This window comes from Muscardinus avellanarius (genome assembly GCF_963383645.1).
Source record: "Muscardinus avellanarius genome assembly, chromosome: 21".
NCBI classification, from domain to species: domain Eukaryota; kingdom Metazoa; phylum Chordata; class Mammalia; order Rodentia; family Gliridae; genus Muscardinus; species Muscardinus avellanarius.
In genome coordinates this window covers 23,823,822-23,849,147 of record NC_137807.1, presented here as the reverse complement: position 1 = coordinate 23,849,147, position 25,326 = coordinate 23,823,822, and the positions used below count along the sequence as shown (strand labels likewise).

At 53.3% G+C, this 25,326-nt stretch overlaps 1 protein-coding gene across 1 annotated transcript in view; it reads right to left on the bottom strand.

Annotated features, from left to right (window-relative positions):
• The window catches only part of BCR (BCR activator of RhoGEF and GTPase), a gene marked incomplete at both ends in the record, with an annotated part of 111,424 nt that overhangs the window by 7,007 nt on the left and 79,091 nt on the right, over positions 1-25,326 (bottom strand). Inside the window, 8 exons of the mRNA XM_080717814.1 lie at positions 349-408; positions 12,735-12,866; positions 15,274-15,371; positions 18,532-18,606; positions 19,568-19,672; positions 21,729-21,804; positions 23,116-23,235; positions 24,733-24,901. Coding sequence (XP_080573940.1) covers positions 349-408; positions 12,735-12,866; positions 15,274-15,371; positions 18,532-18,606; positions 19,568-19,672; positions 21,729-21,804; positions 23,116-23,235; positions 24,733-24,901 — 835 coding nt within the window. The remainder of the gene's footprint in view (positions 1-348; positions 409-12,734; positions 12,867-15,273; positions 15,372-18,531; positions 18,607-19,567; positions 19,673-21,728; positions 21,805-23,115; positions 23,236-24,732; positions 24,902-25,326) is intronic.

Genomic DNA, 25,326 nt, shown 5'->3' with positions numbered 1-25,326 from the left:
GGCCGAGGCCCCGAAGCCTTTGGGTAAGGGATAATCAACCTATATAAACTTCCTGGGGTGGCTGAAGGCTACCAGGGGTCTCGGTTTCTAAGGATGATCCTGGGGCGCGGGGTTGAGGCCCGCCTGTCGGGAAGGCACCATGAGGTCTCTGTCGGCAGATGCGCAGGCTCAGCCCGTGCTGTACCCGTTACCAGCTGCAGGACTCGTTCCTGTGCACAGCGGTGGGGCCTCCCGGCTCCAGCCGCTCCTGCTTGGGCGCTGGCTCAGGGTCAGCCTTGTCGGGAAGCAAACGGGGCCACCTAACCTTCTGTGAGAAGTGGGTGCTCACAGAGCCCGGTGGGTACCTACCCCGTTCATGGCGATGACTGTCCGCTGCCAGTCTCTGTCCTGCAGGGTCTGGGGGTCAAGCTGAAAGCAAGGACTTACGATTATGATTATTATTTGCGGGTCTGGGGATGGAACCTAGGGGCATTCTACCTCCAACCTACACCTGCGGCCCTATTTTTTATTCTTTTTATTTTTTTGGTGGTACTGGAGGTGGAACCCAGAGGCTTTCTACCTCCAGGCTATACTCCCAGACCCATTTTTTATTTTATTTGGAAACAGGGTCTCACTTAAGTTGCTGAGAGCCTCACTAAGTAGCTGAGGCTGGCTTCGAACCTGCGTGATCCTCCTGTCTCAGCCTCCCAGGCGCGGGGATTACAAGCGTGCGCCACCACGCCCGGCTATTCTTTTTATTTTGAAACAGGTCTCGCTGAGTTGCAAAGGGCCTCACTAAGTAGCTGAAGCTGTCCTCGAACCGCGATCCTCCTGTCTCAGCCTCCCAAATGCTGGGATTCTGAGTGTGCACCACCACGGCTGGCAGGAGTCATGACTATTGACAGAAGCCCTCGGGTCTGTCCAGAGGCCCTGCTTGGCAGTGGCTCCCACCTGCCCCTGCTCCACCCCTAAGTCAGAAACCGAGTCGAGCTGTGGTCAACACTTTATCCAGAGGCCTAAGGTGTCCAGAGACAGCACCTGAGAACGTCCTGGAACCTAGGGCCCTCCTGCTCCCAGACCTCGGCTGCCTGGCCCTGATCTGGCCTATAATGTGGGTGACAGCCGCACCCCCACTCCCTCCATCCATCCCAGACAGGAGTCAAAGGCCCTGATGCCCCTCACCACAGGTGCTGGGAGACACTCAACCAGAGGCAAGTGGCTGGTAGAATGGAAGTTTCGAGAAGCCCGATGATGGTAGCATCTGCAGGGGCGTGGCACCCGAGGGCAGCTGTCTGGGATTGGTAGACATTGTTTTCTCCCTGTGCCACCCTCTGGCTGTGGCAGGAGAGGCTCCCGGGCCAGGTGGGCCCCATGGCTTCCTGTCAGGCCCAGGAGAATCCAGAGCCTGGCCCCAAACCACTTGGCAGGGGTGGGCAGAAAGAAACCCTCTACAGCTTCTCTGAATCCTACCCCATGGAACGCCATCCGGCAGCTGACTGTAAAGAACCTGCCGTTTCATGTCACTGGAAGGTTCTTTAGCCTTTTTATTTTTTAATTTTTGGTGGTACTAGGGATTGAACTCAGGGGCATTTCTTCATCTGAGCTACACTCCCAGCCCAGATTTATTTTTATTTTGAAGCAAGGTCTTGCTAGGTTGATGAGCGCCTCACTACTTGCTGAGGCTGTCCTTGAACCTGTGATCCTCCAGTCTCAGCCTCCCACGTACTGGGATACAAGCGTGTGCCACCATGCCCGGCTTCTTTAGCCTTTTTTGGTACACACATGCTCTACATCGGCAGCTCCTGTGTACCAGCTGAAACCACTGGCCAGGATGGAAGAATTAGGGATTGAACCCAGGGACATTCTACCTTCAAGCTACACCACCAGCCCTTCCTCGGCAACCTAGCGGGACCCTGTTTCAGACAACTAAATATCTGGGCATGGTGGCGCATGCTTGTAAGCCTAGCATTTGGGAGTCTGAGACAGGAGGATGGTGGTTCACACAGCCAGGCTCAGCTACTTAGCGAGGCCCTTGGCAACTCAGTGAGACCCTGTTTCAAAATAAAGAATAAAAAATGGGGCTGCGGGTGTAGCTTGGAGGTAGAATGCCCCTGGGTTCCATCCATCCCCAGTACCACAAAAATAAATAAATAAACTATATAACTAGCTGGCGCAAGCTTGTAATCCCAGTACTTGGGAGGATGAGACAGGAGGATCGCGTTTTCGAGGACAGCCTTAGCAAATAGTGAGATTCTCATTAACCTAGCAAGACTGTGAATGCCCATGGGTTCAATCCCTAGTACCACACACACGCGTGTGAACCCCCCCCCCAAGCCTGGGCGTGTGGTTCAGGGTTAGCATCCTTGTCTATCATGCCCAAAGCCATGTTTCCCATCCCCAGAACTGCAATAAACAAAAATCAAAACAAAAACACACACCTCCCTGGGCTCCAATGCAAACGCTAAGCTCACATTTCCAGGTGGGCCTGGGACTGGCCCAGCAGACACCTCCCGGGTGGCCCGGGCAAGGCCAGGCCATGGGTGCCCTGCCTGCCAGCGCAGACCGGGGCCCACGCCGCACGTGGCCACACCTCGCGCTGGCGCATTCTCATGGGCAAGCCCCTGAAGAGCAGGGATGGCTTGTGATGTCCACACTTGTACACACACATGTGTGTAAACGCAAGCACACGCACACACCAGGGTGGTAAACATGGTGCCAGGTCTGGAGAGCTGCTCAGGGTAGGCATCAAACTTTCACCTGCTCTAAGGAACGGGGAGAAGGGAGGAGCCATCGACACCCGCTGCAGGGATGTGGTGGTAAGCAGGAGGGGTTCAGGAGCGGGCCGAGGGCCCGGCTGCCTTGACCGCCCAGGGGAGCGCACCTGGGCCTTCTCCTGCACCTGCCACACTGAGGCTTGCCACGGGAAATCCTGCAAAGCCCTGCTCACCTTCCCTTGCGAGTCATTTTTTTTGCAGTACTGGGCATGGAACCCAGGGGCATTCTACCTCTGAGCTATACTTCCAGCCCGATTTTTTATTCTTAATTTTGAAACGGGGTCTCACTGAGTAGCAAAGGGCCTCACTAAGTAGCTGAGGCTGGCCGTGAACTGCGATCCTCCAGTCTCAGCCTCCCAAGTACTGGGATTACAAGCGTGCGTCACCACGCCCAGCTTCCTTGTGGGTCCTTCTGGTTAACAGTCTCAAAAGACCCGAAAGGGACAGCCATCGGGACACAGAAACCACGGAGGCGGGGGTGGGGGGGTGGGGGGGTGGGGTGTCACTGCCTTCCAAGGCCCATGTAGTTGTAGGTTCTCTCTGTATTTGCCCCAGGAGGTTTTAGAGGCTACTCCCCAGGCCATGAGGACCCCACCCTGAGAAGCAAGATATGGGAAAAGGGACCAGGTGAGTGTAAATCACCCAGAGAGCCGGGCGTGGTCTGTAATCTTAGAACTTGGAGTACACATAGCCTGCAATCCCAATACCTAGGGGGCTGAGATGGGAGGATCACAGGTTTGTAGCCAGCTTCAACAACTTAGCGAGGCTCTCAGCAACTTAGCCAGACCTTGTCTCCAAAGAAAAAGTAAAATAGGAAGCCGGGCGTAGTGATGTAAGCTTGTAATCCCAGTTCTTGGGAGGCTGGGACAGAAGGATCGCAGGTTCGAAGCCAGCCTCGACAACTTAGCGAGGCCCTCTGCAACTTAGTGAGACCCTGTTTCCAAATAAGAAATAAAATCGGGCTGGGAGTGTAGTTCAGAGATAGAATACCTCTGGGTTCAATCCCCAGCATCACAAAAAAAAAAAAAAAAAAAAAAAGAGGTGGTGGCCACGCTTGTCATCCCAGCATCTGGGAGGCTGAGACCAGAGGATCCTTGTTCATTGACAGCCTCAGCTACTTAGTGGGGTCCTTTGCAACTCAGCGAGACTCTGTTTCAAAGTAAGGAATACAGCCGGGCATGGTGGCGCATGCTTGTAATCCCCGCGCTTGGGAAGCTGAGACAGGAGGATCGCGCAGGTTCAAAGCCAGCCTCAGCTACTTAGTGAGGCTCTCAGCAACTTAGTGAGACCCTGTTTCCAAATAAAATATAAAAATGGTCTGGGAGTATAGCCCGGAGGTAGAAAGCCTCTGGGTTCCACCCCCAGTACCACCAAAAAAAAAAAAAAAAAAAAAAGTAAAGAATACAAAATAGGGCTGGGGGTGGAGCTTGGAGGTAGAATGCCCTGGGCCCATCCCCAATACAAAAAAAAAAAAAAAATAGGGCTAGAGGTATAGCCTGGATGTAGAAAGCCCCTGGGTTCTACCCACAGTAACACACACACACACACACACACACACACAGAAAGAAGTTCCCCAGGAGACGCTCACTCTTAAGAGTGAACCTCAGGCCTCCTCCCAGGAGGCGACACAGTGGCCCACACCAGACCAGTACGGCTGGACGGGGTGAGGGGTGTGTGTAACCTGATTACCCATCGCTCCCAATCCTGGTCCTGGCGGCCCAACGAAGGGGACAACAGTACCCTTCCTTCCTTTCTCAGAAGCAAGCCGCGCAAGATAACTCCCCCACCCCACCGAGGACAGCCATCACGGCCCCCTCTCCCTGGATACCCCAGGAGTCCCAGACACGGGGCAGGCACAGGGGCAGCCTGTGGAAGGCACCCACTTGGCAGGGACCCGTCCCTCCCGGCCCACCTGGGAGCTGAGGCCCTCTGGCCGCCGGGCACCCTTGCCCCTGCACACCAGGTCCCGGATGTGGGTCCACAGGGCAGTGCCCCGGGCACACAGGTGCTTTTCAGCAGAGGCCACCCGGCTCCGGCCCGCCGGGCTGGGGTGGAAGTACCGAAGGAGGCCCTGCATGGCGGCGGGGGCAGATGGCGACTCTCGCATCCTCGGCGCTGATGGGTCCAGACAGCACAGCGGCCGCTCCTGGCCTCTGCGGCCTTTTGACCAGGCTTCCCGGGAAGCCCCGCCCCGCCGTCTGGCTGGCCGAGGCCGGAGCTTCCCTTCACCCCCACGTCCCACTTTTTGTTTGTGTGTGGGAAAGACGCCGTCCTCCCCCACGGAGCGTATTGGTTACGGGAATTCCAACGCTATCTCCTCTTGAGCCCAGAAAGAGCTGAGCTTCCTTCTCAAGTGGCTGGTTTCCTGTGGTCTGAGTTTGGGGACGGTGAGTGACTGGTGTGTGACTGGCCAGGCCACTTCAGCCTGGGGGCGCCCTGGAGACTGCTCCCCCTCCCCCGGGCTGATAACCCCAATAATCACACGTTGTGCCTCCAAAGGTCCAAGACGGTCCTGCATCCAGCCCCTGCTTTCTGGGGACAGGCTGGCAGAGTGAAGGCCAGTCCTACTAAGGGGACCATCCAGTGTCCACTCCTCAGCGCAATGTTTGGTACCCATCCCGACCGGTCCCAAGGCTGCCAGGCCAGCTCTTCACCAGAACCTATGTGCGGCTGGGCCAGCCAGTCTCTGGGCAAGCTGACCTCATGGAAGCCCCAGCGTGGTGGATCCGGCAGGAAAGGCCACTCTGAAGCTGGCTGGACAGCAAGGGACAGAGTGTCCTCAGAGGAAGCTGAGTACGGAAGAGTGTGAGGTTGTGGCCCAGGCTTCAGCACCGTCCAAAGCAAAGGTGTTCAAGCCTGGCACACAGTCTTGTGTGGTTGTTGTTGTTGTTGTTGTTAGTATTATTATTATTATTATTATTATTATTATTATTATTATTTTACGGTACTTGAGATGGAACCCAGGGGCATTCTACCTCCGGGTTCCACCCCAGCCCTATTTTTTTTTATTCTTTATTTTGAAACAGGGTCTCACTGAGTTGTGGAGGGCCTCACTAAGCAGCCGAGGCTGCCTTTGACCATAATCCTCCTGTCTCAGCCTGCCGAATGCGGGGATTACAAGTGTGCACCACCACGGCTGGCTCTCTTGAGGTTATTTAAAGGGTCGGAGGGATTCACAAGCCAGAGATTGGAATGTGGATAAACTGAGGGCTGCTGGGAGAAGGCTGGGGGGGGGTGAGGTAACACGAGGAAGGCACCTGCTGCCCGAAGGGGTCCTCGGGCCAGGCCTGTCTGCTCACACCCAGGGGTCTGGGTGGACGGCCTGGATCACTACTTGTCTCTCTGGGCATTGGGTAGGGTGGGGCTGGGAAGAATATCAGTGGGCTGGGGGCCTGGTAGATGGTGCCTGCTTATAAAACTATCTGACAAGATCTGACAAGCCAGGCATGGCGGCACACGCTTGTAATCCCAGCATTCGGGAGGCTGAGACAGGAGGATCGCGGTTCGCGAACAGCCTCAGCTTCTTAGTGAGGGCCTCCGCAACTCAGTGAGACTGTGTTTCAAAATAAAGAATAAAAAATAGGGCTGGGGGTGTAGCTCGGCGTGAAGCCCCAAAGCGCCCCTGAGCACCCGGCAGGCAGGAGGGCCTCGCTGAGAACCACGCGCTGTCCTGCTTATTCTACACATGGCAGGGCCAGTGAGTCACCAGGACACTGACTGGCCATGACACAACTATCCAAAGAAGGAAATGTTTGTTCCCTCCACCCTCTCCTCCCGTAGACACCGACTTCCCCCACATCCATGGTCCTGGGGATACCACAGGTGCAACCCTGCCCGAATCCCAAGTGTTCGCACTATAACCTACTGGCTCCCTGGGTGGGTCATGCAGAGTCCACCAGAGCCTCTGCGCTCCTGGGAGAGGGATTGCTCTGGTCACTCCTCCCTGTTCCCCTGGGCACTAGCACAGCCTTAATTCTCTGGTCCCAAGGGTCCCCAGCATCATTCAAAAACAAAGGAGCTAGGCTGGCGAGAGGCTCCCACTTGGGAGGCTGGGACTCCCAGGAGGGTCACAGGTTCAAGGACAGTCTCAGCAACAGTGAGATTCTGTTTCCAAATAAAGAGAAAAGTGGGGCCAGGGTTATAGCTCAGAGGTGAAAATGCCCTTGGGTTCAATCCTCAGCACCATAAGAAAGAAAGAAGCCGGGTGTGGTGGTGCACACTTATCATCCCAACATTCGGGAGGCTGAGACCAGAGGATCGTGGTTTGCAGACAGCCTCAGCTACTTAGTGAGGCCCTCTGCAACTCGGTTTCAAAATAAAGAATAAAAAATTGGGCAGGGGGGTGTAGCTCGAAGGTCAAATGCCTCTGGGTTCCATCCCCAGACCCGCAAAAAAAAAAAAAAAAAAAAAAAAAAAAAAAAAAAAAAGAAAGAAAGAAAGAAAGAAAGAAAGAAAGAGAGGGAGAAGAAGAGAGGAAAAGAGGGAGAAAGAGGATGTGATGGTGCATGTTTGTAATCCCAGCATTTGGGAGGATGAGACAGGAGGATCGCACCTTGTGGACAGCCTCAGCTACTAAGTGAGGACCTCTGCAACTCAGTGAGACCCTGTTTCAAAACAAAGAATGAAAAATAGGTCGAATGCCCCTGGAATCCACACCTAGTACTGAAAAAAAAAAAGAGAGGGTGCTGGACATATAGCTTGGAGTTAGAATGCCTCTGGGTTCCATCCCCAGTGCCACAGAAATAAAAATGACCAGGCCTCCTAAGGCACTGGTGGCCCCTGGCAGGCCTGTCTTGCCTCTTGGGACATCACCAGTATTTTTCTCATTGAGCGTCTCTGCTTTGGACCGTGAAGCTTGGGGACAGATGTCTTCTTGTTGTCAGGTCCCCAAGGCCTGATGCAGAGAAAGTCCTTCATCCCCAGGGGGCAGGGTGGGCTCTTGGTGCCTGTGATGGACTAAAACGGCCTCGCTTGCTCAGACAGCTCACTGAGGCCGCCGGGCGCTGGCCGGGAAGGAACCCTGACCTGGGCCTTCTGTACTTGCTCACAGGAGAGGCTCGGATTCCTGCTCTCGGTGACTCTGGACCCCCCCAACAGCTGCTTCTTAGCTCCGCGCTGTGTCCCTCCGCCCTCATGGCCTCCTTACAAGCCAGCTCACCCAGCCATCCTTGCATTCTGCAAGTGGGAGTCCTCCACCCTCCCCTGGTGGAGTCTCATCTTGCAAGAAGGGAAGTAGGGCCCTGACAACTCAACCGGGCGGTCATTTGAAGAGTGGGGACAGAAACCTAAGACTTGGGCCTGTGATTCCCAAACCCAGGCTCATTAGCACCCCCCCCCCCAGTACTGTGGATGGAACCCACAGGCACTCGACCTTCGAGCTACACCCCCAGCCCTATTTTTTATTCTTTATTTATTTTTATTTTTTGGTGGTACTGGGTTCCTGGAAACCCTTCTACCTCTGGGCTACACTCCCAGACCTATTTTATATTTTTATTTGGAAACAGGGTCTCTTAAGCCAGAGAGGCTGGCTTCGAACCAGCGCGATCCTCCTGTCTCCACCTCCCAAGCACGGGGATTACAAGCGTGCGCCACCACACCCAGCTTTATTCTTTATTTTGAAACAGGGTCTCACTGAGTTGCAAAGGGCCTCACTAAGTAGCTGAGGCTGTCAGCGAATTGTGATCCTCCCGTCTCAGCCTCCCAAACGCTTACAAGTGTGCGACACCATGCCCGGCTCATTAGCACCATTAAGGGCAGTGAGAACTCACTGAGCCAGGACCCCAACCCCCGGAGAGTTGGGCACTGAGGCAGAACCTCAACCCCGGAAGATTCGGAGGCCTCCTGCTCTCACACATGTGTGTGAGTCTTTCCTCTCTCTTCTGATGGTCCTGGGGATTGAACATAGGGATGTCCTACCTCCAATCCACACCCTTAGCCCTATTTTACTTAATTTTTTTTTTGTGTGTGGTACTGGGGTAGAACCCAGGGGTTTTTCTACCTCTGGGCTAAACCCCCAGACCTACTTATATTTTATTTGGAAACAGGGTCTCACTAAGTTGCTGAGAGCCTCACTAAGTAGCCGAGGCTGGCTTTGAACCTGCGCATCCTCCTGTCTTAGCCTCACAATCGCTGGGATTACAAGCGTGCGCCACCACGCCTGGCTCTTAATTTTTTATTTGGAAACAGGTCTCACTAAGTAGCTGAGGCTGGCTGCAAACCTGCCATCCTCCTGTCTCAGCCCCCCAAGTCCTGGATTCCCAGCATGCACCGCCACACCCACTAGAGCTTTCCTCTTGGCTCAGTTTCCATCCTGGCCCCTCCTGCCTGCCTGGCTGGGTCTGGACTTCTTCCTGTCCTCCCGCGGATACTAGGTCTCCCCGCCCGAATGGGCGACAGCCTATCGCAGGATGTCTCTCCTGTCCACTTCTGAGTTAGGGGTGCCTGATGGGGGTGCAGGGGAAGACAGGCCACGCCACGCACCAGCTCCTGGCGGCAGGCTGAGGGTGCCAGGCGCCTCCCAGCCATGTGGCTCAGTGTGGCCGGTGCCTGATGTTACCGGGAACACCTGGCTCTGGAAGGCTGGGTCCTCCCCAGGCATACCCCATGTAGGGGAGAAAGAAGCCAGACAGCCGGGGGAGGGTCGTCAGCATCCCTGCCCCTCCCCCAGCTTCCTTCCTCTTGGGCTGCCAGGAGCCCGGGTCTCCAGGAGCCAGGCAGCGGCCGCCCACACAGCCTGAGTCACGGAGGCCCTCCCGGGGCCAGCGCTCCGGTCCCTTCCTGTTACGGACCCAGCTCAAGTTTTCCATCCTTCTCTCTGACCGAGGCTGAGACCAGGGGGCTTGGAGCGGAGCAAATCCGGGCTGCCCCACCACCAACTCACTAACAATGATAGTGACCAACAGGACAAAAACAGCAGTAAACACTGGTCGGGACCCCAGAGGCCACGTCACTGGGCTCAGGCGCTGGGGTCCTCCGCCCCAGTCCACGGTGAGGAAAGAAGTCTGGACGGCGGTGTGGAGCAATGACTCATGGGATACATGGATGAGGGAACTGACGAAGATTCTCTCTCTCTCTCTCTCTCTCTCTTTTTTTTTTTTTTGGTATGGTGATGGGGATGGAACCCAGAGGCCTTCTACCTCTAAGCTATACCCCTAGCCCTATTTTATTAATTTTTTAAATTTGGAAACAGGGTCTTGTTAAATTGCTGAGGCCAGCTTTGAACCTGTGATCCTCCTGTTTCAGCCTCCCAAGTACTGGGATCACAGGCGTGTACCACCACATTGGCTTCTGTGTCTGTGTATGTGTGTGCACATATATACATACATAATAAATATATATTTATATATTATATTATATAATACATAATAATTATATATATCATATATATAAAATATTTTTTTGGTACTGGAAATTGAGCCCAAGGGCATTCAACACCACCAGCCCTATTATTATTATTATTATTATTATTATTATTATTATTATTATTATTATTATTATTTGCAGTACTGGGGATAGAACCCAGGGGCATTCTACCTCTGAGCTACACCCCCTAGCCCTATTTTTTATTCTTTATTCTGAAACAGGGTCTCACTGAGCTGCAAAGGGCCTAAGTAGCTGAGGCTGTTCGAAAATGGCAATCCCCCTGTCTCAGCCTCCCAAATGCTGGAATTAGAAGCGTGTGCCAACACGCCCAGCTTGCTTATTTATTTATTTATTTATTTATTTATTTATTTATTTATTTATTTATGGTACTGGGGATGGAACTCAGGGGCCTTTCACCTCAGCTATAGCCCTGACCTATTTTATATTTTATTTGGGAACAGGGTCTCACTAAGTTGCTGAGAGCCTCACTAAGTGGCTGGGGCTGGCTTCGAACCTGCGCGATTCTCCTGTTTCAGCCTCCCAAGTACCGGGATTATAAGCATGTGCCACCGTGCCCGGCTTATTCTTTATTTTGAAACCGGCTCTCACTAAGTTGCAGAGAGGCTCACTAAGTAGCTGAGGCTGGCTGTGAATCCGGACCCTCCTGTCTCAGCCTCCCATATGCTGGAATTACAAGTATGCACCACTGGCTGGTACTCAGTATTTGACCACAAGATGATTTTTGCTTCCTGCCCTTGGGGAGAGGGAGTGGCTTTGGCCCTGCACCCCTTATCCTTCTCCCCCTAGTGGCCTACAGGGGAGACAGAAGGTCCCTGGGGAGAGAAGCATTACCCAAGAAAGGACCCACCTCCCCGGCAGGGCTGGCTGGCTGCTGTGGACCGGCTAAGAAGTGCTGTACCCTCCCGGGTACCAGGGCTCACCCCTGGCCACCCCTGCCGAGGTGTCAGGCAGAACTTTGAGAAACACTGGGCAGGTGGGGTCAGCCCTTCTGCTGCAGGAGAATACAAGATCCAGTGGTAGGTAGCATCCAGAGGCTGGATACAATTCCCAAGGGTCAAGGTCCCTGACAGTCCTCCCGGGGGATCAGGGGCCCCTGTGCTGGCCCCATATAGACATGTTCTCTCTGTCCACCTGCAGGCTTGTCTACCAACTCTGGGAAGACCCATGTGCACCCTGCCCAGGGGTGCAGTAGAAATGGGGTCTAGACCCCAGAGAACGGAAGCCAGGAGACCAGGCTCCGGGACACTTATATTTTTCTAAGGAGCGGTCCATAACCGCCCAGAGTCCATGTACCTGTCTTTGGGTCTCTTGTAATGCCACAGAGAAGCTGAGGGGCCCAGCTGGAAATCAAGGGTTTTCGTTTTTCTTTTTTGGTGGCGCTGGGGATGGAACCCACGGGCTTTCTACCTCTGGACTACACTCCCAGGTCTAGTTCATATTTTATTTGGAAACAGGGTCTCACTAAGTTGCGGAAGGCCACACTAAGTACCTGTGGCTGGCTTCAGACCTGTGCAATCTTTCTGTCTCAGCCTCCCACGTACTGGGGTTACGCGGCACCACACCTGGCAGAAAGTTTTCTTTTTGTGGTGCTGGGGATTGAACCTGGAAGCTTTCTACTTCTAAGGTATACCCCCAGCTCTATTTTAGTCTTTTTAAATTTTGAAACAGGGTCTCACTAAGTTGCAGAGGGCCTCACTAAGTTGCAGAGGGCCTCACTAAGTTGCAGAGGGCCTCACTAAGTTGCTAAGGCTGGCCTTGAACCTGAGATCCTCCTGTTTCAGCCTTCCAAGTACTGGGATTACAAGCATGTGGTACCATGCTGGTTTTTTCTTTTCTTTTCTTTTCTTTTTTTTTTTTTTTATGTGTGGTGCTGGGTGTGGCTTTCTACCTCCGAGCCACACCCCTAGCCCTATTTTATTTTGAAGTAGGGTCTAGCGAGGTTGATGAGAGTCTTACTACTTGCTGAGGCTGACCACGCACTTTCGATCCTCCTGGATTACAAGCATGTGCCACCGCGCCTAGGTTGGAAAAACAACCAAAATTTCTTTGGGGAAGAAGATGGGACATAAGCCAGACACGGTGGCGTACACCTCTAATTCCAGTTGGGAGGCTGAGGCAGGAAAGCTGCAGGTTTGAGGACAGCCTCAGCAACCTAGGAAGGCTCTCAGGAAACTAGTGAGACCATTTCCAAAGAATAAAAAATGGAGCCAGGCGTGGTAGCGCACGCTTGCAATCCCAGCATTTGGGAGGCTGAGACAGGACGATCGCGGGTTCGAGGACAGCCTCAGCTCTTTAGTGAGGCCCTTTGCAACACAGTGAGACCCTGTTTCAAAAATAAAAAATAAAAAAATAGGGCTGGGAGTGTAGCTCGGAGGTAGAATACCCCGGGGTTCCATCCCCAGTACCGCAAATAAATAAATAAACCATGTACTCTTCTCCCCCAAAAAGATGGCACATAAAAAGACAGAGGACGAGCAGGAGCGGGGGCTGGTGTGGGTCCCCGGGGCTGTTTCAGAGCTGTGGCTGCCCAGCCCCCCGCAGGGCCAAGCCCGTCTCGGCGCACCGTGGGAACGCTGGCGGCGCCGCGGGCCACCTCACCTGCACCTGGCCCTTCCCCATGAGCCGGTCGGTGCTCTCGCCGTCCCCCTTGTTGATCTTGGTCTTGTTGTAACATTTTTCATAGCACAGTATCCGCAGGGTCTGGGAGCCTTCCAGCTCAATCTCGAACTCCTGCGGCCCCAGAAAGAGGGAAGCATGCGGGTGAACGAGCGGGCTCCGGGCGCGGCGGGCACTGCGGCTGGAGGGGCCTCTGGACCACAGCGCCCCCGCGGATGGCACCCCTGCCGACCCAGGAGGTCCTGGGCCTCCAGACCCTCTGCACGGGGTCCCGGGACCCTCACGAGCAATCACTGTGATTACTCCGTGGTCTGGTGCTTCTGGAAGTCCTGAATCCCTCTCGAACCTAATCCAGACTCTGTATACCAGCATGGCTTCTGATGCTCTGGGGCACGTGTTGAAAATGAGGATAATCTGTGATTCACGTGAAAATGAGCTCCTTTTTAGGGCTCATTTTAGGGTGAAGCTCTTTTTAGGGCTTTTTAGGGTGAAGCTATTTTGTGTGATACCAGAGTGGGAGGACTGTGCCTGTTGAAACCCTAGAATACCTAACACCGTTAACACGTTAACGTCAGCTACGGACCTTGGGTCGCGATAGTGCAGAATCATGGATTATAAACCACGTCCTACTGGGTTAAGATTTCTATGGTGGGGGCAGCGGGTACAGGAGAACTCTATATCCCTTCTCTCAATCTGGATGCAAACCTAAAATTACTCTACAGAATAAAATCTAGGCTGGGGGTATAGTTTGTGTGCTAAGCACGCGTGAGGGCCCAGGTTCACCCTTCATAAAGGAAACAAATAATTAAAAATAAATTCGTTCCTTTTTTGGGGGTACAAGTATAGGGAGTTTCTACCTCTGAGCTATACCCCCAGTCCTTTTTAATTTGAAACAGAGTATCACTAATTGTTGAGGCTAGCCTTGAACCTGCAATCTTCTGGTCTCAGCCTCCCAAAGTACTGAGATTACAGGGTGTGCTGGTGTGCGCCACCACACTCAGATAACAAAATCTGCATTTATTTATTTATTTATTTATTTATTTATTTATTTATTTATTTATTTATTTATTTATATGGTACTGGGATCGAACCCAGGGACATTATATTCTACCTCCAAGCTACTCTTGCAGCCCTATCTGTACCAAAGTTCCTTGAGGAGCCGGGAATGTTGGTGTGTGCTTATAATCCCAGTACTTGGTGGCTAAGACAGGAGGATTGCAGGTTCAAGGAGACAGCTTCAGCAATGTAGCGAGACTTCATTTCAAAACATAACATCAAAATGAGCTGAGTGTGGTGGTCCACTCTTGTAATCCCAGTACTTGGGAGGGGGAGACAGCAAGATCACATGTTCAAGGCCAGCCTCAACAAGCAGTGAGACTCTCATCAACCTAGGGAGACTTTGTTTCAAAATAAAAATAAAATTGAGCTAGGGGTGTAGCTTGGAGGTGGAATGCCCCTGAGTTCCATCTCCAGTACCATAAAAATAAATAAATAGAGCCGGGTATGGTGGCACACGCTTGTAATCCCAGCATTTGGGAGGCCAAGACAGGAGGATATGGGTTCACGGCCAGCCTCAAGCTACTCAGTGAGGCCCTCTGTAACTCAGTGAGACCCTGTTTCAAAATAAAGAATAAAAGCCGGGCGTGGTGGCGCACGCTTGTAATCCCCGCGCTTGGGAGGCAGAGACAGGAGGATCGCTCAGGTTCGAAGCCAGCTGCGCGCGCTGGCTTAGGAGACCCTGTTTCCAAATTTAAAAAAAAGTATAAAAAATAGGTCTGGGAGTGTAGCCCGGAGGTAGAAGGGCTTCCAGGAACCCCAGTACCACCAAAAAAAAAAAAAAAAAAGAATAAAAAATAGTTCGAGGGTAGAATGCTTCTGGGTCCCATCTCCAGTACCATAAATAAATAAATAAATAAATAAATAAATAAATAAAAAAATACATGGCTGGGGGTGTAGCCGGAAGGTAGACTGTCCCTGGGTTCGATGTCCAGTACCAATAAACAAAAAACTTTCCTGCGATGCCCCTGCTAGAGGCTGGAAGGATAACTCATGGGTCTGAGGACGTGTCGGACACTGGCCTCTCTGTAACAGTGCTCCCAACATAGTAAGCAAATAAAAGCCAGCCTGAGATCATCAGACAAGAGCCTTGGGCTCTGGGAGGCCCAGGGAGCCAGCCCGCAGCCCCCATCCCAGCTCGCAGAGCCCCAGGCTTCCAGGAACCCGGAAACCAAGAGGGTCACTGCCAGTCATCCGCTTCTGAGGAAAAAACGCCTTGGCAACCCCAGTAAACACTCAGCGGTAACAAAAGGCAGGAGAGGCGCCTCTCAACTGCTCTGTCCAAACAGGGCTCTTGGTGGTGGTGGGTGGGTTAGCTCCGCTTCTCAGGAACAGGGAGATAAAATCTCTTGGCCTCTCTGGCCCCTGTCGCTCACTGGCGTGGCCTTCCAGGGAAGCCTTAGGAGTCCCCGAGGCTCTGTTGGAAAACATCCTGGCTGCGGCTGGGGCGGAGGGGGCACCTCACCTCGTTCCAGTTAGGGTCGGTCGTGTCCCTGTAGACCCGGGTCTTGGCTTTATTCACAAAATACCCAAAGGAGTCCACCTCCAGGGTGCAGTATAGATCTGCGGGAGGGCGACAGGGAGAAAGGACCTTAATTTTCTGTATCAACCACAATTTCTTTTTCTCCCCCACCCTCTCTCTTTTGTGGTACTGGGGATGGAACCTGAGTCATTCTACCTCTGAGCTACTCCCCCAGCCCTATTTTTTTTTTTTTTAAACAGAGTCTCACTAAGTTGTGGAGGGCCTCATTCAATAGCTGACGCTGGCGGCCAACCACGATCCTCCTGTCTCAGCCTCCCAAGTACTGGGATTACAAGCGTGCGCCACCATGCCCGGCTATTGTGCTGGTACTGGAAAACTGCTTTGGCATTAATTTCCAAAATGTAAAATATAGTCAGGGCCTGGGTGCTGCGCAGACACTCGGGCAGGGAGGGGCGGCAGCTGTTACAAAGCAGAGCTCCCCTCTCTCTTTACCCTTCGTTCTAATGATTAACCTAGAGTAAAAGCCTCAGAGTCAATTAAAGCCTTTAGCCCTAAAACTATGTAGAGGCCATCAGTGCCTCTGTTTACCCGCTCTCCTCTGTGACCTGGCCTGGGTGTAGGAAAGGTGGGCTCCGTGTGCTGCTTCGAAGCACCCTAGTTGATGAGCACCAACACTGCCCACACAACAGAGGCCAGGCCAGTAGATTATTGACCCCTGCACTTAGTGAGGGCACTGTCCGGAGACAAAGAGGCACCACCTGCCTAAAGGAGTAAGCTACTAGCCCCTTTGCCTTGGTGACACTGATGATAAGATGCCAATACAAAATCTATTTAAAGGTTGGGGTCCGAAAAGGGGTCAGTGTTCCATTTTTGGGCTCTCCAGCATGCGGGCCAGCACGATGCTTTTTCCTTCTCTTTATTCCCTGCTGAGTGTGTGTGTGTGTGTGTGTGTGTGTGTTTTACCAGGGATGGAACCCAGAGGCATTCTATGTCTGAGCTACACCCCCAACTCTAATTTTTATTCTTTGTGTGTGTGGTACCAGGGATAGAACCCAGGGACATTCAACCTCCGAGCTACTCTTTCTTTCTTTCTTTCTTTCTTTCTCTCTTTCTTTCTCTCTCTCTCTTTCTTTCTTTCTTTCTTTCTTTCTTTCTTTCTTTCTTTCTTTCTTTCTCAGGTCTGGGGATGGAACCCAGAGGCATTTGACCTCCGAGCTACACCCCTTGCCCTATTTCTTTCTTTCTTTCCTTCTCTCTCTCTCTCTCTCTCTCTCTCTCTCTCTCTCTCCCTCCCTCCCTCCCTCCCTCCCTCTCTCTCTCTCTCTTTCTTTCTTTCTCAGGTCTGGGGATGGAACCCAAAGGCATTTGATCTCCGAGCTACACCCCCTGCCCTCTTTCTCTCTCTCTCTCTCTCTCTCTCTCTCTCTCTCTCTCTCTCTCTCTCTTTCTCAGGTCTGGGGATGGAACCCAGAGGCATTTGACCTCCGAGCTACACCCCCTGCCCAATTTTCTTTCTCTTTTATTCTTCATTTTGAAACCTGGTCTCACTGAGTTGCGGAGGGCCTCGCTAAGTAGCTGAGGCTGTCCGCGAACCGCGATCCTCCGGTCTCAGCCTCCCGAATGCTGGGATGACAAGTGTGCGCCACCACGCCCGGCTCTCCTACTGATTTTGTAATAAAGATTTGTTAAAGCTGCACCAAGCTGCCTATTAGTTTTAATTTTTCTATTCAACAAGCTTTAGTTGAATGAGAAAAGGCCCTCGCACCATTATTTTTTGGGTCTGGGGATGGAGCCCAGGGGCATTTGACATCCGAGCTATACCCCCTGCCCTGTTTTTTATTCTTTATTTTTAAACAGGGTCTCACTAAATTGCAGAGGGTCTAAGTAGCTGAGGCTGTCCGCAAACCGTGATCCTCTGGTCTCAGCCTCCCGAATGCTGAGATTACAAGTGTGCGCCACCACGCTTGGCTCCCTCGCACCATTTAAACCGTAACAGCTATCAACCACATTTTCTGTAAGAGTAGATGTTATTTTATTTATTTAGTTATTTAATTGTGGTACTGGGGACTGAACCCAGGGGCATTCTACCTTTGTGCTACACCCCCAGCCCTATTTTTTAGTTTTCATTTTGAAACAAGGCCTTACTAAATTGCAAAGGGCCTCGCTAAGTAGCTGAGGCTGGCCGCGAGCCATGATCCTCTGGTCTCAGCCTCCCAAAAACTGGGCTCATAGGCATGTGCCACTATGCCTGGCTCAAATCTGCTCCATTTTAAAACCAGGTTGTCTCCCTAGTATTGAGGGCTTTTGTGTGTGTGTGTGTGTGTGTGTGTGTGTGTGTGTGTGTGTGTGTGGTACTGGGGGTGGAACCCAGGGACATTCTACTTCCAAGCTACATCCGCAGCCCTATTAGCCTTTTTTATTTTTGTGGTATTGGGGGTGGAACCTAGGAGCTTTTCTACCTCCGGGCTATACTCCCAGACCCATTTTTATACTTTATTTGGAAACAGGGTCTCACTAAGTTGCTGAGAGCCTCACTAAGTAGCTGAGGCTGGCTTCGAACCCGTGCGATCCTCCTGTCTCAGCCTCCCAGGCGCTGGGATTACAAGCGTGCGCCACCACATCCGGCTCAGTGTTGAGTTTTAAGTGTTCTTTATATATTCTGGATCTAAGTCCTTCAGTCACATATACTGCGATTCTCTTTCTCCCATTCTGTGACTTGCTGGGCATCCCTTGTTTCTGGCAACCCTGGGAAATGCCAGAATTGTGCCTGCCTCCGCCTCCCCCTAGGGACACCAAGAGCTGGGTACGGATGCTCCGCTGTGAGAGAGAAGGGTCTTATCCAGCCAGGTCAACAGAGCAACCAAATCCGCTGGTGTGAACGGGGTCACCGCCTGTGACCTCCTGGCTTGGAACTTCAGACTCTGGCACCTAACGGCTGCCGGGTTTTCTCTTATCCAACTCTGGTCCCTGTAATTGTAAGTCTGGCCTGCAGAGGGCAGCGCAACAGCTCGCAGGATCTGAAAAAAGCACTTGGCAGGGCCCAAGTCCAGAAAATAATTCCATACCCAGAGGGCCCCCCGAGCAGCCCAGCACCTCCCAGTGGTCAGGGGCCAAAGGCCTCTGGTGGGCACTTGAACCGCTTCTCCGGTGTCCTGCGCCGGCCCAGTGAGTCCTTCCTGGGTGAAGATTCCTAGTCGCCCCCAGCCACATCTTCCTCTCCAAACCAAACTCGCCACTTACTTGAACTCTGCTTGAACCCGGTGGCCGAGTGGACAATGACATTCAGGAACCCGTAGAGTCCAGGAGATTCATCATCTGCGCAAGAGACCCAAGAGGTGAGCTTGTGTCTCTTGGGAAAGAGAGGCAGGGCAACTGGGTGGCTGTTCTTCAAAACCTAAGCCGGATCTGGGCAAGATGGCGTCACAGACCGAAGCAGGACCCGCTGTGACTTCCTGAGGATCAGGACCCAAGGATCTAGTTGGGCTCACAGTGCCGGCAAGACAGTGGTCAAGCCGGAGCGTATTCAACTCCCAAAGAGAAGCCGGGCGTGGTGGCACACACCTGTGACCCCAGTACTTGGGAGGTTGAGACAGGAGGATCGCAGGTTTGAGGATAGTCTCAGTAAGTAGTGAGACTCTCATCAATCTAGCGAGACCCTGTTTGAAAATAAAAATAAAATAGGGCTAGGGGGTGTGTGTGTGGCTCTGAGGTAGAATGCCCCTGGGCTCAATCTCTAGTACCAAAAAACAAAACAACAATAAAAAAAAAAAAACACAACAAAAAAACAACTTCCAAAGATAGGAGAGTGGCCCGGGTGATGTGGAATGCAGAGAGAATCAGTGCCTGTGCGTGTGTACGATGGCTCAGGTGCACCTCTGTGGCTGGGTGTGCATGTGGCCCCGTTGGCTGTTGGCAGCACACTCTACCTGTCCGACCAGCTGGGCCTCGGGCCACAGCCCCTGCTGGCCCTTGGCACAAGCGCAGCTGAGACATCCGGGTAGAGAGGGGCAACAGGACCCAAAGTATTAATAGCAAGTGAGGCTGGGGCGTGGGGCAGAGTCACGGAGGTGTCGCAGCCTCGGGGCTGGGCAGTCAACCCAACTACCAGAAGTGGCTGCCTGGGGAGAGACCACTCCTAACCGGTTCTGTCTGCTCCTGGGAGGGGACAGAGGCCTTAAGAAGCATCCAAATTTCCCCTGAAGGAAAACCCACCAGTCACCAGGGAGGACTGGAGGAACGGCAGCCTCCATCTCTGGGCCCAGGAGGCTAGCCTCACCTTCTTTGTTGATAGTGAGCGGGATACTGTGGACCGTCTGAAGTTTGACACACGAGTTGGTCAGCATCTGCAGTTCCACGGACGTCAGAGAGAAGCTTTTGAAGCCTGGGAGGGTGGAGCAGGCGCAGGGACCTGTCAGGTTGCGTGGTTCCTCGGCGCCCCCCTCCCCCCAACGCTGTACCTCATGCTCTCTGCACGTTGGGGAGGGCCAGCACCGGGGCTCGGTGATGTGCAGGTAGAGTAGAGAACAGGAGGCCCCAGAGAGTCCAGGCTGGGCTCACAGAGTGGAGGGCATCTTAGCTTAACCCTTACAAACACACGTATCCACCGTGTTGTGTGCATGGCACCTAAGACAGGTCTAAGAATGAGAGGCAGCCTGGGACGGGCTCCACGTGGCTCTGTCCACTACTCACTAACACGGGCCCCTTTCTCTTCACCAGGCGAGGAAAAAAAAGAGCTTATTTCTGGGTACAACACTGAACAGGGAACAGATCCCCTCACACTGGAATTGGCTTGGGTCCCCAAACTAGCGTAGAAATCTCTGGGCCATGAGCCCTGATGGGGCCCTTTATCAGGTGCACTGAACGGAATTCAGGGCTCAGCATAGGAGTGATGGGCCTGACGGGCTGGAGCTGAGCACAGGCCAGAAGCACTGAGGCTGGCAAGGTGCCCCATACTTTACGCCTTGAGCTTCTTCATCTGTGTTACCTGGCAGGACATTTATTAGTCTTAATATTCTGCAAACAAGGAGAATCTGGCCGACACTGAAGCATTCTATACCCAGCTCTGGTAGCATTTTATACCCAGCTCTGGTAGCATTCTATACCCAGCTCTGGTAGCATCTTATACCCAGCTCTAGCACAGAACCTGGGAAATAGTAGACAGTGGAGCCAACTGAATAGATCTTGATTTGCATAGAATTCATCATGGCGTGGTCCACTGCCTTGGAAGGACCAGGCCACTTGGGGTACAGCTTGGCCTGACTCCCCCATAAGAAGGCCAAGCAGGGAACTGGACAGCTGCAGCCCAAGGATGTTGGGGTGGGGTCTGGCAGGCCAGACCAGGAGCTCAGCTTTGAGTTCCACAGAAGGAAAGATACTGCTAACAGAGGGAAGTACCCAGGGAAGGAAGGGGCCATTCCAGACAGAAGTGAGTGTTCTGTCCCAACAGAACACTGGCCGGGTGGACAGGCTGTGACTGCCTAGGAGGGCTCAGCAGGGGCCCATTCACTACCAGCACCTGCTAGGGGCAGGCAGGGATGTGAGAGAAGGGGAAGCCAAGGAACAGAGTGCTGGTGGGGTACAAGAAGGGCCTCAAGCCGGGCGTGGGGTGCATGCTTATAATCCCTGCACTTGGGAGGCTGAGACAGGAGGATCGCACAGGTTCGAAGGCAGCCTCAGCTACTTAGTGAGGCTCTCAGCAACTTAGTGAGACCCTGTTTCCAAATAAAATATAGCCCAGAGGTAGAAAGCCCCTGGGTTCCACCCTCAGTACCACACACACACACACACACACACACACACACACACACACACACAAAGGAGGGGCCTAGAGTCAGGCGTGGTGGCACATGCTTGTAATCCCAGCATTTGAAAGGCTGAGACAGGGGGACTGTGGTTCATGGACAGCCTCAGCTACTTAGTGAGGCCCTTCAGAACTCAGTGAGACCTTGTTTCAAAATAAAGAATAAAAATAGGGCTGATAGTATAGCTCAGAGGTAGAATGCCCCTGGGTTCTACCCCTAGTACTGCAAAAAAATTTTAAAAAGACAAAAAATGAAGGAGAGAAAGGCAGGGGTGGGGGTAAAGAAAAGAAGAAAGAGAGGGGATGGGAAAGAGAAAGGAAAAGAGAGATTCAATGAGGCGTGGTGGTGCATGCTTGTAAGCCTAGTACTTGGGAGGCTGAGACAGGAGGATCCCAGGCTCGAGGCCAGCCTCAGCCACTGGTCGAGACCCCTCAGCAACTTAGCAATGGTCTTGTTTCATAATAAAAAATAAAAAGGGCCGGGGGTGTAGCTCAAAAGTAGAATGCTCCAGGTTCAAACCCCAATTCCAAAAAAGCAAAAAAAAAAAAAAAGAGCAGAAAGGTTTAAAGCCACAGGAGCCACCCGTCAGGCCGTAAGGGATGAAGGCCAAACCCCCTGGGCACAGGGACCACTCACATTTCTTCTGCTGTTCCCGGATGTTCTCCCGCCACTCAGCTCGCTCGTAGTCAGAAGAGATCAGGAATGTGTAACTCTAGGGCGGGCAAAGGAAACACCCCGTCATCCCCACCTCGGCACACGAGCCCTGGCAAGCCGGGGCGCCCCGGCTGGCGCGGGGCTGGGCGTGCTGACCCCACCCTCCCCGTTTCTGGCTGGCACTTCCTGCCCCGCCAGCTGGGCGCTGGGCCATGGTGCTCACGTGTTATGCCTCTGGCACCCTGGAACTAGAGGTAAGGCTGGCAGAGGGGGCACCACTTAGAAACTCGAAGGTTGCCGGGCGTGGTGGCGCGCCCTTGTAATCCCCGTGCTTGGGAGGCGGAGACAGGAGGATCGCGCAGGTTCAAAGCCAGCCTCGCTGGCTTAAGAGACGCTGATTCCAAATAAAAATATAAAATAGGTCTGGGAGTGTAGCCTGGAGGTAGAAGGGTTTCCAGGAATCCCAGTACCACCAAAAAAAAAAAAAAAAAAAAAAAAAAAGAAACATGGAGGTGTTCCCCGGCGGAGTGCAGAGGTGAAGGCTGATGCCCAGCCGGCCTCCTGCATCCGTCCCACAAGTGCACGCGGTGACCCGGAGACACGGCTTCGCACAGCCTGCCCTGGCCAGGCGCTAGACCGCGCCACTGCTTGTTGGGGTGTGAGGGGTGCTGTGGAGGGAAAGGCCCGGGCTGTCGTGTAGACAGGAGCCAGGCCAGGAGGGAAGGGGCGACTCTGGTTCTTCAGATTCCCAGACTGGGGGATCCATGCTGGGGGTTCAGTTTGCATAGACCCGCAAGATCACCCCACTCCATTCTCTGCCCGGAGACGCTGACACCTCAGCTGTGGGCTGAGCCGGCTGGCCCTGACTGGGGCTATGGCCTAAAGCACCAGCCCGAGGCACTTGTGTGTTTGCACGTGACGTGCTGGACATGTGTCTCTCGGGTGCAGCTATACGCTCAAAAGAAACAGGACAGCCGGGCGTGGTGGGCACGCTTGTAATCCCAGCATTTCGGAGGCTGAGACGGGGAGGATCACGGTTTGCGGACAGCCTCAGCTACTGAGACCCTCTGCAACTCAGTGAGACCCTGTTTCAAAATAAAGAATAAAAAATAGGGCTGGGGTGCAACTCGGAGGTGGAGTGCCCCTGGGTTCCATCCCCAGTACTGAAAAAATGTAAATATATGGCTGGAGGTGTAGTTCAGAGGTAGAATGCCCCTGGGTTCCATCCCCAGTACCAAAACAAAACAAAACAACGATAACAACAAAAAAACACGCCTGCAGGTGTTAGGCCGCTGAGAGCCGGGCTGCCCATGGCGGGCTGGACGCGGGCTGCCTGGCAGGAGCGCCTGCGGGGCGGCCCGACTCTTACCTTGCCGTTGCGGCTGTGCACCCGGAAGGCCATGCTGGGCGACGTGAGCAGCAGGAGGGACTCCTGCTCCGACAGCTTCTTCTTCAGCCTCTCCACGACCTTGCTGCCCTTGTTGGCCTTCTGCGGCGGGAGGACACAGCTCACCATTCCAATCGGGGCGGGTGGCACCCGCTCACCAACCCCGTGGGAGTCCTGCCCGAACGCTGGACCCACGGAGGGCAGAGAACCCACCCTTGCGGCCCCGGGCCTTTGGAGGACAGAAATAGCTTTTCCATGGAGTCAAGACCTGGTACAAGCCGTGGGATGTGCTTAATAAGTCAACTACCCCTCCACTCTCCTCTTTTATTTTTTTGATTGATTGATTCCTATACTGAGAATGGAACCTAGAGGCATTTTACCCCTGAGCTACACCCCCAGCCCTATTTTTTATTATTTTATTTTGAAACAGGGTCTCACGGAGTTGCAAAGGACCTCGCTAAGCCGAGGCTGTCCGCGAATTGTGATCCCCCTGTCTCTACCTTCCGAATGCTGAGATTACAAGCGTGCGCCACCACATCTGGCTTCCTCTTTCTTTTTTTTTCTTTTTCCTTTTTCTCTACTGGGGAATGAACTCAAGGGCATTTTATCTTCGAGCTACACACTCAGGCCTATTTTTTAATATTTTATTTTTTGCAGCACTGGGGATGGAATCCAGGGTCATTCTACCTCCAAGCTACATCCCCAGCCTGCTTTTTTATTTTGAAACAGGGCCTCACTAAATAGCTGAGGCTGTCTACGAACCTCATTATGCCAGGCTCTTATTTTTTATTTTGAAACAGAGTCTTGTAAGTTACATCATGTTGCCCTCAAACCTGAGATCCTTCTGTTTCAGCCTCCCAAGTACTGGAATGACAGGAGCGCATCCCACGCCTGGCTCAGCCGCTTCCTTTAAGTGCACCATTCAAGCCGGGTGGTGACGCAGCATGCTTGTAATTCCAGTACTTTGGAGGCTGAGACAGGAGGGTCAGGTTTGCAACCAGCCTAGGCTACTTAGTGACACCCTGTGCAACTCAGTGAGACCGTTTCAAAATAAAGAATAGAGCTGGGTGTGGTGATACATGCTTGAAATCCCAGTACTTGGGAGGCTGAGACAGGAGGATTGGAGGTTCAAAGCCAGCCTGGGCAGTATAGCAAGGCCCTCAGCAACCTAGTGAGACCCGGTTTCCAAGTAAGAAACAAAATTGAGCTAGGGTGTATCTTGGAAGTAGAATGCCTCTGTGTTCAATCTCCAATACAAAAGAAAGAAAGAAAAAGAACCCCAATTGGACCAGGGGTGTCTCAAAACAACCCAGTGGCTGGCTGTGACCAGGGTCTCATGAGCTGAGAGCAAACGGGGTCCCGTGGATCCCGGAGGCCAGTTGTGGGCTGGATACCCATGGAGCGCACCCGGCCCACCGGCGCTCAGCCACTCAGAGCCCAGCCCACGGCCACTCAGTCAGTGCACTCAGCCACTCCCGGCCCAGGGGCGCTCAGCCACTCAGGGCCCGGCCCACGGGCGCTCAGCCACTCAGAGCACGACCCGCTGGCGCTCAGCCACTCCCGGCCCACGGGCGCTCAGCCACTCAGGGCCCGGCCCACCTTCTCTCTCTGGATGTCGCTCTTGATCTGGGAGATCTTAATCTTCAAGGTGTCCAGGTCCTCGTCGGGCACCAGGGGGATGTTGGGCGCCGCCTCCGACTCGTCCACCATCTGGAAGCTGAGGTCCATGAGCGGAATGTACCACTTGCAGTCGTACTGCTGGGTTTTGCTGGGTGGGAGAAGGAGAACGTGACCACACAGGTCCCTTTCTTCGACTAAAGGTCACCGTGTTCGAGGATCAGAGAGCCCTAGGCCCCAGCTGAGCACAGCTCTCTGACCGTGAGACAGACTGGGATGAGGCTGCGGGCAGACACTGGCAGTCCCAGCCTCAGGGCCTCCGGGGACACACTGCACACAGGTGACCTGAACCCCCATCCTGCCTGCTTGACATCCACAGCGCATGTGGGGGCACAGCAAGCCCCTCAATGACTCTGAGCTTTAGGGGCTCTGGATCCAGCTGCTATACCCCCACGCCACACTTGACAGGCAGAAGTCAGAGCCTGTCTTCTGGGTGGACTAATTAAATCTACTCAGCACAACACAGTGGAGGGAGCCAGGCCTGGTGGCGCACGCTTGTAATCTCAGCATTTGGGA